Source organism: Carcharodon carcharias, chromosome 16 (assembly GCF_017639515.1).
Source record: "Carcharodon carcharias isolate sCarCar2 chromosome 16, sCarCar2.pri, whole genome shotgun sequence".
In the NCBI taxonomy this organism is placed as follows: domain Eukaryota; kingdom Metazoa; phylum Chordata; class Chondrichthyes; order Lamniformes; family Lamnidae; genus Carcharodon; species Carcharodon carcharias.
The window spans coordinates 54,350,434-54,367,679 of NC_054482.1; the positions used below are offsets into that span (position 1 = coordinate 54,350,434).

At 45.6% G+C, this 17,246-nt stretch overlaps 1 protein-coding gene across 2 annotated transcripts in view; it reads left to right on the forward strand.

The window, feature by feature from the left end:
* LOC121289262 (ubiquitin-conjugating enzyme E2 U-like) overlaps positions 1-17,246 on the forward strand; it is a 704,797-nt gene that overhangs the window by 637,647 nt on the left and 49,904 nt on the right. For both annotated transcript variants that reach the window (XM_041208515.1, XM_041208516.1), the window contains exons 4-5: positions 14,063-14,155; positions 14,620-14,717. In XM_041208515.1, the coding sequence (XP_041064449.1) occupies positions 14,063-14,155; positions 14,620-14,717 (191 nt within the window). The remainder of the gene's footprint in view (positions 1-14,062; positions 14,156-14,619; positions 14,718-17,246) is intronic.

Below are 17,246 nucleotides of genomic sequence, written 5' to 3' on the forward strand. Positions count from 1 at the left end.
CTTCCCTTACTCTCTCTCTCTGTCTTCCCTTACTCTCTCTCTCTGTCTTCCCTTACTCTCTCTCTCTGTCTTCCCTTACTCTCTCTCTCTGTCTTCCCTTACTCTCTCTCTCTGTCTTCCCTTACTCTCTCTCTGTCTTTCCTTACTCTCTTTCTCTCTGTCTTTCCTTACTCTCTTTCTCTCTGTCTTCCCTCACTCTCTCTCTCTCTGTCTTCCCTTACTCTCTCTCTCTCTGTCTTCCCTTACTCTCTCTCTCTCTCTCTCTTCCCTTAGTCTCTCTTTCTTCCATTACTCTCTCTCTCCCCGTCTTTCCTTACTCTCTCTCTCTCTCTGTCTTCCCTTACTCTCTCTCTCTGTCTTCCCTTACTCTCTCTCTCTCTCTTCCCTTCCTCTCTCTCTGTCTTCCCTTACTCTCTCTCTCTCTCTCTTTCATTACTCTCTCTGTCTCTCTCTCTCTTTCATTACTCTCTCTGTCTCTCTCTGTCTTTCCTTACTCTCTCTCTCTCTCTCTTCCCTTACTCTCTCTCTCTCTCTCTTCCCTTACTCTCTCTCTCTTCCCTTTCTCTCTCTCTCTCTCTCTCTTCCCTTACTCTCTCTCTCTCTCTCTCTCTCTTCCCTTACTCTCTCTCTCTGTCTTCCCTTACTCTCTCTCTCTGTCTTCCCTTACTCTCTCTCTCTGTCTTCCCTTACTCTCTCTCTCTCTCTGTCTTCCCTTACTCTCTCTCTGTCTTCCCTTACTCTCTCTCTGTCTTCCCTTACTCTCTCTCTGTCTTCCCTTACTCTCTCTCTGTCTTCCCTTACTCTCTCTCTCTCTGTCTTCCCTTACTCTCTCTCTCTGTCTTCCCTTACTCTCTCTCTCTGTCTTCCCTTACTCTCTCTCTCTCTCTCTTCCCTTCCTCTCTCTCTGTCTTCCCTTACTCTCTCTCTCTCTCTCTTTCATTACTCTCTCTGTCTCTCTCTGTCTTTCCTTACTCTCTCTCTCTCTCTCTTCCCTTACTCTCTCTCTCTCTCTCTCTTCCCTTACTCTCTCTCTCTTCCCTTTCTCTCTCTCTCTCTCTCTCTCTTCCCTTACTCTCTCTCTCTCTCTTCCCTTTCTCTCTCTCTCTCTCTTCCCTTACTCTCTCTCTCTCTCTCTCTTCCCTTACTCTCTCCCTCTGTCTTCCCTTACTCTCTCCCTCTGTCTTCCCTTACTCTCTCCCTCGGTCTTCCCTTACTCTCTCCCTCGGTCTTCCCTTACTCTCTCTCTCTGTCTTCCCTTACTCTCTCTCTGTCTTTCCTTACTCTCTCTCTGTCTTTCCTTACTCTCTCTCTGTCTTTCCTTACTCTCTCTCTCTCTGTCTTCCCTTACTCTCTCTCTCTCTGTCTTCCCTTGCTCTCTCTCTCTGTCTTCCCTTACTCTCTCTCTCTGTCTTCCCTTACTCTCTCTCTCTCTGTCTTCCCTTACTCTCTCTCTCTCTGTCTTCCCTTACTCTCTCTCTCTCTGTCTTCCCTTACTCTCTCTCTCTCTCTCTTCCCTTACTCTCTCTCTCTCTCTCTCTTCCCTTACTCTCTCTCTCTGTCTTCCCTTACTCTCTCTCTCTCTCTCTCTCTCTTCCATTACTCTCTCTCTCTCTCTCTCTCTCTGTCGTCCCTTGCTCTCTCTCTTCCCTTACTCTCTCTCTTCCCTTACTCTCTCTCTCTCTCTCTTCCCTTACTCTCTCTCTCTCTCTTCCCTTACTCTCTCTCTCTCTCTGTCTTCCCTTACTCTCTCTCTCTGTCTTCCCTTACTCTCTCTCTCTGTCTTCCCTTACTCTCTCTCTGTCTTCCCTTACTCTCTCTCTCTGTCTTCCCTTACTCTCTCTCTGTCTTCCCTTACTCTCTCTCTGTCTTTCCTTACTCTCTCTGTCTTTCCTTACTCTCTCTCTCTCTGTCTTCCCTCACTCTCTCTCTCTCTCTGTCTTCCCTTACTCTCTCTCTCTGTCTTCCCTTACTCTCTCTCTCTCTGTCTTCCCTTACTCTCTCTCTCTCTGTCTTCCCTTACTCTCTCTCTCTGTCTTTCCTTACTCTCTCTCTCTCTGTCTTCCCTCACTCTCTCTCTCTCTCTCTGTCTTCCCTTACTCTCTCTCTCTGTCTTCCCTTACTCTCTCTCTCTCTGTCTTCCCTTACTCTCTCTCTCTGTCTTCCCTTACTCTCTCTCTCTGTCTTCCCTTACTCTCTCTCTCTGTCTTCCCTTACTCTATCTCTCTCTGTCTTCCCTTACTCTCTCTCTCTTTGTCTTCCCTTACTCTCTCTCTCTCTCTTTGTCTTCCCTTACTCTCTCTCTCTCTCTTCCATTACTCTCTCTCTCTCTGTCTTCCCTTGCTCTCTCTCTCTTCCCTTACTCTCTCTCTTCCCTTACTCTCTCTCTTCCCTTACTCTCTCTCTTCCCTTACTCTCTCTCTTTCCTTACTCTCTCTCTCTCTCTTCCCTTACTCTCTCTCTCTCTCTCTCTTCCCTTACTCTCTCTCTCTGTCTTCCCTTACTCTCTCTCTCTCTCTCTTCCATTACTCTCTCTCTCTCTGTCTTCCCTTGCTCTCTCTCTCTTCCCTTACTCTCTCTCTTCCCTTACTCTCTCTCTCTCTTCCCTTACTCTCTCTCTCTCTGTCTTCCCTTACTCTCTCTCACTCTCTCTCTTCCCTTACTCTCTCTCACTCTCTTCCCTTACTCTCTCTCTCTGTCTTCCCTTACTCTCTCTCTCTCTCTTCCCTTACTCTCTCTCTCTCTCTCTCTTCCCTTACTCTCTCTCACTTTCTCTTCCCTTACTCTCTCTCTCTGTCTTCCCTTACTCTCTCTCTCTGTCTTCCCTTACTCTCTCTCTCTGTCTTCCCTTACTCTCTCTCTCTGTCTTCCCTTACTCTCTCTCTCTGTCTTCCCTTACTCTCTCTCTGTCTTTCCTTACTCTCTTTCTCTCTGTCTTCCCTTACTCTCACTCTGTCTTCCCTTACTCTCTCTCTCTCTGTCTTCCCTTACTCTCTCTCTCTCTGTCTTCACTTACTCTCTCTCTGTCTGTCTTCCCTTAGTCTCTCTCTCTTCCATTACTCTCTCTCTCCCTGTCTTTCCTTACTCTCTCACTCTCTCTCTCTTCCCTTACTCTCTCTCTCTGTCTTCCCTTACTCTCTCTCTCTCTCTTCCCTTCCTCTCTCTCTGTCTTCCCTTACTCTCTCTCTCTCTCTCTTTCATTACTCTCTCTGTCTCTCTCTCTCTTTCATTACTCTCTCTGTCTCTCTCTGTCTTTCCTTACTCTCTCTCTCTCTCTCTTCCCTTACTCTCTCTCTCTCTCTTCCCTTACTCTCTCTCTCTTCCCTTTCTCTCTCTCTCTCTCTCTCTTCCCTTACTCTCTCTCTCTCTCTCTCTCTCTTCCCTTACTCTCTCTCTCTGTCTTCCCTTACTCTCTCTCTCTGTCTTCCCTTACTCTCTCTCTCTGTCTTCCCTTACTCTCTCTCTCTCTCTGTCTTCCCTTACTCTCTCTCTGTCTTCCCTTACTCTCTCTCTGTCTTCCCTTACTCTCTCTCTGTCTTCCCTTACTCTCTCTCTGTCTTCCCTTACTCTCTCTCTCTCTGTGTTCCCTTACTCTCTCTCTCTGTCTTCCCTTACTCTCTCTCTCTGTCTTCCCTTACTCTCTCTCTCTCTCTCTTCCCTTCCTCTCTCTCTGTCTTCCCTTACTCTCTCTCTCTCTCTCTTTCATTACTCTCTCTGTCTCTCTCTGTCTTTCCTTACTCTCTCTCTCTCTCTCTTCCCTTACTCTCTCTCTCTCTCTCTCTTCCCTTACTCTCTCTCTCTTCCCTTTCTCTCTCTCTCTCTCTCTCTCTTCCCTTACTCTCTCTCTCTCTCTTCCCTTTCTCTCTCTCTCTCTCTTCCCTTACTCTCTCTCTCTCTCTCTCTTCCCTTACTCTCTCCCTCTGTCTTCCCTTACTCTCTCCCTCTGTCTTCCCTTACTCTCTCCCTCGGTCTTCCCTTACTCTCTCCCTCGGTCTTCCCTTACTCTCTCTCTCTGTCTTCCCTTACTCTCTCTCTGTCTTTCCTTACTCTCTCTCTGTCTTTCCTTACTCTCTCTCTGTCTTTCCTTACTCTCTCTCTCTCTGTCTTCCCTTACTCTCTCTCTCTCTGTCTTCCCTTGCTCTCTCTCTCTGTCTTCCCTTACTCTCTCTCTCTGTCTTCCCTTACTCTCTCTCTCTCTGTCTTCCCTTACTCTCTCTCTCTCTGTCTTCCCTTACTCTCTCTCTCTCTGTCTTCCCTTACTCTCTCTCTCTCTGTCTTCCCTTACTCTCTCTCACTCTCTCTCTTCCCTTACTCTCTCTCACTCTCTTCCCTTACTCTCTCTCTCTGTCTTCCCTTACTCTCTCTCTCTGTCTTCCCTTACTCTCTCTCTCTCTCTTCCCTTACTCTCTCTCACTCTCTCTCTTCCCTTACTCTCTCTCACTCTCTCTTCTCTTACTCTCTCTCTCTGTCTTCCCTTACTCTCTCTCTCTGTCTTCCCTTACTCTCTCTCTGTCTTTCCTTACTCTCTCTCTGTCTTTCCTTACTCTCTTTCTCTCTGTCTTCCCTCTCTCTCTCTCTCTCTCTCTCCCCTTACTCTCTCTCTCTCTGTCTTCCCTTACTCTCTCTCTCTCTCTCTTCCCTTACTCTCTCTCTCTCTTCCCTTACTCTCTCTCTCTCTCTCTCTTCCCTTACTCTCTCTCTCTGTCTTCCCTTACTCTCTCTCTGTCTTCCCTTACTCTCTCTCTCTGTCTTCCCTTACTCTCTCTCTCTCTGTCTTCCCTTACTCTCTCTCTCTCTGTCTTCCCTTAATCCCTCTCTCTCTGTCTTCCCTTACTCTCTCTCTCTCTGTTTTCCTTACTCTCTCTCTCTCTGTCTTCCCTTACTCTCTCTCTCTCTGTCTTCCCTTACTCTCTCTCTCTCTGTCTTCCCTTACTCTCTCTCTCTCTGTCTTCCCTTACTCTCTCTCTCTGTCTTCCCTTACTCTCTCTCTCTGTCTTCCCTTACTCTCTCTCTCTGTCTTCCCTTACTCTCTCTCTCTCTGTCTTCCCTTACTCTCTCTCTCTGTCTTCCCTTACTCTCTCTCTCTGTCTTCCCTTACTCTCTCTCTGTCTTTCCTTACTCTCTCTCTGTCTTTCCTTACTCTCTCTCTCTCTGTCTTCCCTCACTCTCTCTCTCTCTGTCTTCCCTTACTCTCTCTCTCTCTGTCTTCTCTTACTCTCTCTCTCTCTCTCTCTTCCCTTAGTCTCTCTCTCTTCCATTACTCTCTCTCTCCCCGTCTTTCCTTACTCTCTCTCTCTCTGTCTTCCCTTACTCTCTCTCTCTGTCTTCCCTTACTCTCTCTCTCTCTCTCTGTCTTCCCTTACTCTCTCTCTCTGTCTTCCCTTACTCTCTCTCTCTCTCTCTGTCTTCCCTTACTCTCTCTCTCTCTCTCTCTTCCATTACTCTCTCTCTCTCTCTCTCTTCCATTACTCTCTCTCTCTTCCCTTACTCTCTCTCTTCCCTTACTCTCTCTCTCTCTTCCCTTACTCTCTCTCTCTCTGTCTTCCCTTACTCTCTCTCACTCTCTCTCTTCCCTTACTCTCTCTCACTCTCTTCCCTTACTCTCTCTCTCTGTCTTCCCTTACTCTCTCTCTCTCTCTTCCCTTACTCTCTCTCTCTCTCTCTCTTCCCTTACTCTCTCTCACTTTCTCTTCCCTTACTCTCTCTCTCTGTCTTCCCTTACTCTCTCTCTCTGTCTTCCCTTACTCTCTCTCTCTGTCTTCCCTTACTCTCTCTCTCTGTCTTCCCTTACTCTCTCTCTCTGTCTTCCCTTACTCTCTCTCTGTCTTTCCTTACTCTCTTTCTCTCTGTCTTTCCTTACTCTCTTTCTCTCTGTCTTCCCTCTCTCTCTCTCTCTCTCTCTCCCCTTACTCTCTCTCTCTCTGTCTTCCCTTACTCTCTCTCTCTCTCTCTTCCCTTACTCTCTCTCTCTGTCTTCCCTTACTCTCTCTCTCTGTCTTCCCTTACTCTCTCTCTCTGTCTTCCCTTACTCTCTCTCTGTCTTCCCTTACTCTCTCTCTGTCTTTCCTTACTCTCTCTCTGTCTTTCCTTACTCTCTCTCTCTCTGTCTTCCCTCACTCTCTCTCTCTCTGTCTTCCCTTACTCTCTCTCTCTCTGTCTTCTCTTACTCTCTCTCTCTCTCTCTCTTCCCTTAGTCTCTCTCTCTTCCATTACTCTCTCTCTCCCCGTCTTTCCTTACTCTCTCTCTCTCTGTCTTCCCTTACTCTCTCTCTTTGTCTTCCCTTACTCTCTCTCTCTCTCTCTTCCCTTCCTCTCTCTCTGTCTTCCCTTACTCTCTCTCTCTCTCTCTTTCATTACTCTCTCTGTCTCTCTCTGTCTTTCCTTACTCTCTCTCTCTCTCTCTTCCCTTACTCTCTCTCTCTCTCTCTCTTCCCTTACTCTCTCTCTCTTCCCTTTCTCTCTCTCTCTCTCTCTCTTCCCTTACTCTCTCTCTCTCTCTCTCTCTCTTCCCTTACTCTCTCTCTCTCTCTTCCCTTACTCTCTCTCTCTGTCTTCCCTTACTCTCTCTCTCTGTCTTCCCTTACTCTCTCTCTCTCTCTGTCTTCCCTTACTCTCTCTCTGTCTTCCCTTACTCTCTCTCTGTCTTCCCTTACTCTCTCTCTCTGTCTTCCCTTACTCTCTCTCTCTCTCTCTGTCTTCCCTTACTCTCTCTCTCTGTCTTCCCTTACTCTCTCTCTCTGTCTTCCCTTACTCTCTCTCTCTCTCTTCCCTTCCTCTCTCTCTCTCTCTTCCCTTCCTCTCTCTCTCTCTCTCTTTCATTACTCTCTCTGTCTCTCTCTGTCTTTCCTTACTCTCTCTCTCTCTCTCTTCCCTTACTCTCTCTCTCTCTCTCTCTTCCCTTACTCTCTCTCTCTTCCCTTTCTCTCTCTCTCTCTCTCTCTTCCCTTACTCTCTCTCTCTCTCTTCCCTTACTCTCTCTCTCTCTCTTCCCTTACTCTCTCTCTCTCTCTCTCTTCCCTTACTCTCTCCCTCTGTCTTCCCTTACTCTCTCCCTCTGTCTTCCCTTACTCTCTCCCTCGGTCTTCCCTTACTCTCTCCCTCGGTCTTCCCTTACTCTCTCTCTCTGTCTTCCCTTACTCTCTCTCTGTCTTTCCTTACTCTCTCTCTGTCTTTCCTTACTCTCTCTCTGTCTTTCCTTACTCTCTCTCTGTCTTTCCTTACTCTCTCTCTCTCTGTCTTCCCTTACTCTCTCTCTCTCTGTCTTCCCTTACTCTCTCTCTCTGTCTTCCCTTACTCTCTCTCTCTGTCTTCCCTTACTCTCTCTCTCTCTGTCTTCCCTTACTCTCTCTCTCTCTGTCTTCCCTTACTCTCTCTCTCTCTGTCTTCCCTTACTCTCTCTCTCTCTGTCTTCCCTTACTCTCTCTCACTCTCTCTCTTCCCTTACTCTCTCTCACTCTCTTCTCTTACTCTCTCTCTCTGTCTTCCCTTACTCTCTCTCTCTGTCTTCCCTTACTCTCTCTCTCTCTCTTCCCTTACTCTCTCTCACTCTCTCTCTTCCCTTACTCTCTCTCACTCTCTCTTCCCTTACTCTCTCTCTCTGTCTTCTCTTACTCTCTCTCTCTGTCTTCCCTTACTCTCTCTCTGTCTTTCCTTACTCTCTCTCTGTCTTTCCTTACTCTCTTTCTCTCTGTCTTCCCTCTCTCTCTCTCTCTCTCTCTCCCCTTACTCTCTCTCTCTCTGTCTTCCCTTACTCTCTCTCTCTCTCTCTTCCCTTACTCTCTCTCTCTCTCTTCCCTTACTCTCTCTCTCTCTCTCTTCCCTTACTCTCTCTCTCTGTCTTCCCTTACTCTCTCTCTCTGTCTTCCCTTACTCTCTCTCTCTGTCTTCCCTTACTCTCTCTCTCTCTGTCTTCCCTTAATCCCTCTCTCTCTGTCTTCCCTTAATCCCTCTCTCTCTGTCTTCCCTTACTCTCTCTCTCTCTGTCTTCCCTTACTCTCTCTCTCTCTGTCTTCCCTTACTCTCTCTCTCTCTGTTTTCCCTTACTCTCTCTCTCTGTCTTCCCTTACTCTCTCTCTGTCTTCCCTTACTCTCTCTCTCTGTCTTCCCTTACTCTCTCTCTCTGTCTTCCCTTACTCTCTCTCTGTCTTTCCTTACTCTCTCTCTGTCTTTCCTTACTCTCTCTCTCTCTGTCTTCCCTCACTCTCTCTCTCTCTGTCTTCCCTTACTCTCTCTCTCTCTGTCTTCTCTTACTCTCTCTCTCTTCCCTTAGTCTCTCTCTCTTCCATTACTCTCTCTCTTCCCGTCTTTCCTTACTCTCTCTCTCTCTGTCTTCCCTTACTCTCTCTCTCTGTCTTCCCTTACTCTCTCTCTCTCTCTCTGTCTTCCCTTACTCTCTCTCTCTGTCTTCCCTTACTCTCTCTCTCTGTCTTCCCTTACTCTCTCTCTCTGTCTTCCCTTACTCTCTCTCTCTCTCTCTTCCCTTCCTCTCTCTCTGTCTTCCCTTACTCTCTCTCTCTCTCTCTTTCATTACTCTCTCTGTCTCTCTGTCTTTCCTTACTCTCTCTCTCTCTCTTCCCTTACTCTCTCTCTCTTCCCTTTCTCTCTCTCTCTCTCTCTCTCTTCCCTTACTCTCTCTCTCTCTCTCTCTTCCCTTACTCTCTCTCTCTCTCTCTTCCCTTACTCTCTCTCTCTGTCTTCCCTTACTCTCTCTCTCTGTCTTCCCTTACTCTCTCTCTCTGTCTTCCCTTACTCTCTCTCTCTCTGTCTTCCCTTACTCCCTCTCTCTGTCTTCCCTTACTCTCTCTCTCTGTCTTCCCTTACTCTTTCTCTCTCTCTCTGTCTTCCCTTACTCTCTCTCTCTCTCTGTGTCTTCCCTTACTCTCTCTCTCTCTCTGTCTTCCCTTACTGTCTCTCTGTCTTCCCTTACTCTCTCTCTGTCTTCCCTTACTCTCTCTCTCTCTCTCTCTGTTTTCCCTTACTCTCTCTCTCTGTCTTCCCTTACTCTCTCTCTCTGTCTTCCCTTACTCTCTCTCTCTGTCTTCCCTTACTCTCTCTCTCTGTCTTCCCTTACTCTCTCTCTCTGTCTTCCCTTACTCTCTCTCTCTGTCTTCCCTTACTCTCTCTCTCTCTCTGTCTTCCCTTACTCTCTCTCTCTCTCTGTCTTCCCTTACTCTCTCTCTGTCTTCCCTTACTCTCTCTCTCTTCCCTTACTCTCTCTCTCTCTCTCTCTCTTCCCTTACTCTCTCTCTCTCTCTCTTCCCTTACTCTCTCTCTCTGTCTTCCCTCTCTCTCTCTCTCTATCTTCCTTTACGCTCTCTCTCTCTGTCTTCCCTTACTCTCTCTCTCTGTCTTCCCTTACTCTCTCTCTCTCTCTCTCTGTTTTCCCTTACTCTCTCTCTCTCTCTTTGTCTTTCCTTACTCTCTCTCTCTCTGTCTTCCCTTACTCTCTCTCTCTCTGTCTTCCCTTACTCTCTCTCTCTCTGTCTTCCCTCACTCTCTCTCTCTCTTCCCTCACACTCTCTCTCTCTCTTCCCTTACTCTCTCTCTCTGTCTTCCCTTACTCTCTCTCTCTCTCTGTCTTCCCTTACTCTCTCTCTCTCTGTCTTCCCTTACTCTCTCTCTCTCTTCCCTTACTCTCTCTCTCTCTCTCTCTCTTCCCTTACTCTCTCTCTCTCTCTCTTCCCTTACTCTCTCTCTCTGTCTTCCCTTACTCTCTCTCTCTCTCTCTCTGTCTTCCCTTACTCTCTCTCTCTCTCTCGGTCTTCCCTTACTCTCTCTCTCTCTCGGTCTTCCCTTACTCTCTCTCTCTCTTCCCTTACTCTCTCTCTCTCTTCCCTTACTCTCTCTCTCTCTCTCTCTCTCTTCCCTTACTCTCTCTCTCTGTCTTCCCTTACTCTCTCTCTCTCTCTCTCTATCTTCCCTTACGCTCTCTCTCTCTGTCTTCCCTTACTCTCTCTCTCTGTCTTCCCTTACTCTCTCTCTCTCTCTCTGTTTTCCCTTACTCTCTCTCTCTCTTTGTCTTTCCTTACTCTCTCTCTCTCTGTCTTCCCTTACTCTCTCTCTCTCTGTCTTCCCTTACTCTCTCTCTCTCTCTCTCTGTCTTCCCTTACTCTCTCTCTCTCTCTTCCCTTATTCTCTCTCTCCCTCTCTCTTCCCTTACTCTCTCTCTCTCTCTCTGTCTTCCCTTACTCTCTCTCTCTGTCTTCCCTTACTCTCTCTCTCTCTCTCTGTCTTCCCTTACTCTGTCTCTCTCTCTGTCTTCCCTTACTCTCTCTCTCTCTCTCTCTCTCTCTGTCTTCCCTTACTCTCTCTCTCTCTCTCTCTCTCTCTGTCTTCCCTTACTCTCTCTCTCTCTCTTCCCTTACTCTCTCTCTCTCTCTCTCTCTCTTCCCTTACTCTCTCTCTCTCTCTCTTCCCCTACTCTCTCTCTGTCTTCCCTTACTCTCTCTCTCTGTCTTCCCTTACTCTCTCTCTCTCTCTCTCTTCCCTTACTCTCTCTCTCTGTCTTCCCCTACTTTCTCTCTCTCTCTGTCTTCCTTTACACTCTCTCTCTGTCTTCTCTTACTCTCTCTCTTCCTTTACTCATTCTCAATCCCTCTCTCTCTCTTTTCCCTTATTCTCTCTCTCTCTTCCCTTACATTCTCTCTCTCTCTCTCTTCCCTTACACTCTCTCCCTTTCTTCCCCTGTGGCTCCACCTTTCTTGTCCTATGCTTCCCTCCCCCACCCATACAATTTTTCTCTTTTGTTCTCCCCTATATCTCCCCCTAAGCAGATGTTTCTCAATACTGATCAAGAGCGCAATCCATGCTGATTTTATGCTCTTTACTCTCAGACCAGTGAAATCAATTGTAGCTTGGCTTACAACTGAGATCAGCTAACCCAGCGCAGATTGAACCTGGGATCTTTGTAGTTTAAATTGCTCCAACTGTTGGGAACAGCTGGATCACCTCACAAGCCTATCATTTGTTCATTGAATTATTTTTGTGTTGAATTTAGTTGTCAAAATTCAGTATAAAGTTTCAATATTTAACTTACAAAATGTGGATCCCCTGAAGGCTTGCTCATTGAAAATCCTGCCCAATGTGGAGATAATCTCTACAAACAAGAAGGTCTCAGGTAATCATAATTCAGGTGACATTAAGAGGTCCTTACTGCGTCCAAGCTGAGGAAAAACATCCCCAGGTTTCTGTTCCTGAACACTATCCACTGACCACTACTGGCAAATACACGTGAATGTCAGATGAGGAGGAAAGGATCATTGTGGCTTAAAACCATGCCAAAGTCAAATAGTCTGTTAACACTCACAGCCCAGATACACACAAATTATCAAAGGGTAGTCATTGCCTATTGGTACCATTGCCTGCATGTGTCAGTACCTTCAGAAGAAAAAGAAATGTAAAAAAAAAAGGTTGGGATGCCATGGGGGCAAAAATATTACACACTCCATTTCCAAGGGGTGGGATATGGAATTATACCTGTGACTTATTGCATCTTAATCTCCGCTCAAGGCCTGGTGCTTTAGTGCATCAAGGGAGGGTAAAATCTAAGAAGGAGTTCTCGCTCTCTCTCTCTCTCATATATACCTCCGATGGGCAACATCAGAATTGTATGCATGGAGGACTGAGAGCAGGTTTACTTTCTCAGTTTTGATCAGTGCATGACCCAAGTGACACTAACAAACTAGGAGCAAAGAAGATGCAATTTGCCCAAGATGGCTCATACCTTACCACAAAAATTAAATTACTGAAAGATTTTGAACCTGATTTGTTTTGGATTGAATAGTTAACCACTCTCAGATATAACGAGAAGTTAAAAGAATTAAAACCATGTTGTGCTCTCTGCAGGTGTTCTGAACTAATATTGACAGGAATAACTTTACCAAAAATTAAATTCTTCAAGTAATTGTCAGAACCAAATCTAATGGTTGCAATAATGATTTCCATTCTGTATTTTGTAATCCTTGTTGAAAGCTTGTTAAAATGTTTACTCTATGCATGTGAAATGAAAAGAAACTTTGTTTTTTACATGCACTGAATAAAAAATGTATTCAAAAATCTATTAATTCCCCCTATGTAAGTTTAAATGATTTTAAACATTTCCAATTATTCAGCTGACAAAGGGACTGACTCGTTTGGAAAATCCCCATTTGTGCTGTTAGCTGATCTCAGCTGGAGTAGTTTTATTGTTCCAGCTCCTGATTGCTGACCAGTGACCCCTGCCGGAAAGTGTGCATGCTGGGTGAGAACAGTACTGGATTCAGCTGTGATTCCTCCATAGCTAAATAGCCTACCACGGGAATGCTGATAGGGTGTCCTTGCATCACTATTGTCATGAAGCTATGAATGTATATAATATTATTGGAAAATATTTTTCTTTCAAAAAAGAAGTTTAGGGCAGAATTTTCTGCCTGTCGGGCGGGTGGGCCCGACCCAGTCTCCGGTGGGCGGGGAGCCGATCCCCGCCGGAGAAGCGGGCTGCGCCGCCATTTTACATGGGCGGGGCAATTAAGGTCTGCCCAGTGTGACGTCCAGCGGGAAGCGTTATGCGCTTCCTGTGCGGGCGGGGGGATTCCCCAAAAGCGAGATGCGCTTTTTCGTGCATGCAGACGAAAGAGCACACATCTCTCTGAGGCTAAGTACAGCCTCAGGGAGATCACTTTCACTTTTAAAACTATTAAAAATAGAAAAAAAAATTCCCTAAAATGTCCCTCATGTGACATGTTCGTAACTTACATAATAACTTTATTAAAATTTATAGAATCCTGCATGAAACCTCATCCCTCCACTGGATGAGGTTTCATGTTTTCTCTATTTGCCGCCGGGGCTCCTGGACTGCTAGCCAACCTTAAGGTTGGACGGGCAGGTCCTCTAACTGTTTAAATGATCCTGTCAATGGCCTCAACTGGTCATTGACAGGTCGGCGGGCCCGCAGCTGATTTTTCTCCGCCCCCGCCTTACTGAAAATTTAAATGGGGCGGGATGATGTCGGATGTTCCGCCTGACGTCATCACGCGTCATTTTACGTGTTGGCAAGCAGGCCCCGCCCTCTGCTCGCCGACAGTAAAATTCTGCCCTTAGTCTGTGGGCCTGTCTTAATTGGATTAAAGCCAGCTAGTCTGGATGCTTTGATGTGTACCAGTTTTGAGATATAAGAGAGGTAGAGTGTATTTGCATTTTTTGAATAGTTGAATAGAGCATTCAAGAAGGCACGTGAAATCTGGTACCGAGTAAGCAGAGACCAAGTAATATGTTTATATTGCTAATAAAACTGGTACTATGAAAGGAGTTTTATTGTTAGAAGAGGTGGGTTCAAAGAGGCTGGTGATACAATGAGAATTTACATTCAATGAGCTGTGCTATGTATAACTTCAGCAGCTTTCGTGTGTGCAGAGCAGAGATGATGTAGGTTCAAAGCAGCTGTCAGCCTCCAACTGACTCCACAGGAATCAAAGTGAAAGGAACCTCATTTTGAAATCGTAAAGTGAAAACACTTTGCCTGGTGTTTGATTAAAAACCTATAGGTTGCTCTTGCCTTAATGGAGATTAGTTTAGAAATTTGTTAAAAGTTACTATAGTAGTAATTTGTAGCCATGTGTATATATTTAACTTAAGTAAATTAATAAAATGTGTCATTTAGTTTAAATATAAAACCTCTCAAGAACTGGTGGTCTGATTCCTGAATTTAGAGTTGCATTTCAAACGTACCACTTAAAAATATAGGTTATGACAGATGTTTAAAGTTTCCTTCTGGGATTTTTAAATAACTCAGCTTTTCCAAAAGTTTGTCTCATAATGCTATCTGTAGGAAGTTGGACAGGGTGATGTGCTTTTGGCAGGTGGCAGTGTTCCCCCAAGAATATGACGGTAAAGTTGGCATCTGAGTTCCCTTACATTAACCCTGTGGGCCCACGTGAACGGGAAAGATTGGCACTCAAGAAATGTTCAGGTAGTATCCGCCCATAGAGAGAGAGAGAGAGCCCCACAATCCCGTCCTTCAAACCTCTGCTTTCCTCCTCTGTGCCAGAATTTCTTTATTGACTAAAACATTTTTTTTTACTTCATTAAGGTGCTTCCCTTCAACTTTCCCTGAAGTATACAGAAGATTACAACGCAATCCCTCCAACTGTCACTTTCAATACAATTCCATTTCATCCCAATGGTGAGTAACTGCATAGGTTCTCTTAAAGAATGGGCTTACCTGGGAACAACATAATCTCAGCAACTCTTTCTGAAAATGACTGGATAGATGATCTGTATTGGGAATTGGATTGGAAGTTGCAGAGGTAGATAGATGAAGGCAGGGGTGATCAAATACTAGCTGGGACACAATGGATCCTATGTTATTGTGAGGAGGATAGAGCATTACTCACGGAGAACAGTAAGCTTTAGTGGTGATGCAACAGTAGTTGACTGTCAGGAGTTTTTTGCCTCCATTATTGATCAGGAAGTATTTATACAGAACATACTTGGAGATTAAATGGATATGGTAGAGTCCACGAATAAGTAAATTGTATGGGTATGTAGAAGAGATGGGTTTGATTGCCTATAGCCTGTTCTTGTTCTTGTAAAAATTTCATCAGTTACTTGACAATTCAATTTTTCCTGCTTGTCCTTTGCTCACAGTGGACACAATCACAGGCAAGCCATGTATAGACTTTCTTGATAATCCAAGGAAATGGGAAGAAGGCTTTTCCTTGACAACCATTCTACTTACCATTCAGGTAGGAGGGCACTTATACAAAAGTGGGACGGGGAGATAGGAATCAGGGATTGGGACTGTTTCCAGGTCTCAGACCCTCTCTCGGGGCAGGGCAAAACAGTCATTCAATGGGATTTTCACATCGACAACCCTCAATTGGCATTGAGATAGATTCTCAAAACAATTAAGGATGGTGGGCTGGCTCTCAAAGCTGGAGGACCAATCAGAGGTCTTCTAGCCTGAGAGGAACTGCAGGCTGTAATGGGAGGTAAGTAAGAGAGAGGGTGCTTCAACATGGCACCATTTCTCCAACATTTTTAAATAGTTAATTAAAATATTGATACCGCAGCAAGGCCACCACTATGGGGTGAGGGGGAGACCTGCCCACAGGGATGCCTGTGGCTGTTGTCACACCCAGACAGGCAGGGAGAGCTTCTAAGCCTGCCTGGAATGCTGGTACCCTGACCTGCCACTGAGATGCCCACCTCCAGGCACCTAACCTGGCCCGTGCTGCCTGCGGGAACCTGGAGGTCAACTGGAAAGTTCCAGTATGGGTGGGTAACCCTGCTGGCTCCCAATCCCTCCTCCACAAAAATGGCTCGGAGGCGGGATGGAGCCAGAGAGCCGACACTCCAGCAGCGGAACTAATTCTCGGCCCCAAATCTAAGCAATTATATCTTTCCTCTCCAGCCAAACTCAGCTAATGAACAATCAGTTACACACAGCATTAAAGATCATCCCTCTGATAGGAGCTGATGGCTGGATACCTTTACATTAATAGCATGCCAGTGTCCAAAGCTGCCAACTTTAAATGAGCTAAACTCTGAGCATTCAGTAGCATCTGGAACCTGCACTTTTTGACCCTGAGGGCAGAGGCTTGAAGTACAGAATTTGTTCTTATGCTGGTTTTTATTGACCCTTTAGTAAGGGCCAGTGATACATTGGCCCGGAGTTTAGCTTCAAAGGCCTGCTCCACATAAGGGCTGTTTTAAGGTGGGGAATCCTGGACGCACAAAACCGCAGGCTATCTTTAATTCTTTTCTGCATGCTTCCTGCCTACAGCCAGCTTCTGGGCAGGCTGGGTTCCTGTTTCAGATATTTTGAGTTTTAATCTCCAATCAGATTCCAATCCACCCATTTTTAGGAGTTATGATTCAGCCTAAAGTTTCTGCAAGCACTGCTATTGCTTTCATGACTGCCAATTTGGTGAAAAGTCTCCATGGACTGGGGCAAGGTTCACGCAGATCAGTAACGAGGAAAGAGCACTTTGTATGGCTGTGTGAGTGGATTGATACCTCAGGCCATCCTTGACCGGACCCTAACATAGCATACAAAAGTGTAGCCAGTTTGTCCTGGTTATCTTTACCACTATCTACGCTTTCAGTCAGAGGAAGCAAGCTTAAACCCCATTCATAGAAGCTTTTTGCATGTTCAGTGGGTGTTGCATTTGATCATTTATTCAACAGAGCCATCAGAGACAACCATGTCACATGAAGAAAGCATATGAGGGGCTGTTATACTGAGCTAGTTGTGCGTGGATCCTTGATTCTACCACTATGATAAGAGAGCCATATGTAACAGCATATTTGCTGGGCGCCACCCATAGATGCCAGTTTTATATAATCCAAACTACAGCAGCACCAATATAAAGGCCACTCTGAGCAGCAAATGGCCAGCAGGGAATTGAGAACAGCCTGGAGGATAAGTGGCTGTGAGAAAATAAGACAGGATGGCTAGTGAAAGATAGTTTTCATTTTTTCTGTTTAAATCAACGCTCCACCTCCCTGACACACTCCAATTGAAGGATAATCTTTACATGTTGTTAGTACAACTAATGCATTAAAAAAAAAACTCAATATGTACCTAGTATGTCACACCATTTGACTAATAATCTACAAATCATCAATTTCACAAATGTATGAAATCCACTTTTCACAAAATATATTTCACCCTTTCTAAACATCTGGACTCAACTTTTAAGGGGGGGTGGTTTTGAAAAGCCCAAGCCCAGTTACTTTTCCATTTTATTTGATGTTGCTTCTTCCTAGTTTTGCTAGAGCATTCTTAAGATGACTACGACCCACATCCAGATCACCCCTTCAACCTAGCCATTTCTTGTGGTCTTTCTATTCCAAGGTCTTGTTCACCAACAAGGCTGTCTCAGACTACTTCCTGCCTCTCTTAACGTCCACATCTGCCATCGTAAAAATTTTTTAAAAATTCTTTCTCCTATTCTGTCATTAATTCATCATTGATGCATGTCCTTTTTCCCAACTCCCTTTTCTTTGACCCTCCACATGTTCTGACACCTCTACCAGTGTTGGCCTGCTAAACAACTCTTTTGCCTTGGCCTCTGATGCTCTCATTTGCACCGAATCACTCTGTTCCCCCACTGAAGAACTCTCCTGGTACAGTTTCCATCTTCACTTATTTTTTCTGTGGATTGCCAGCTCAAATAACCCTGCCATATGCCTGGCCTAGTCATTCATTACCAGAGAGATACAGCACAGATTTATTATGATGCTGCCTGGTGTAAGGATATACAAAGACT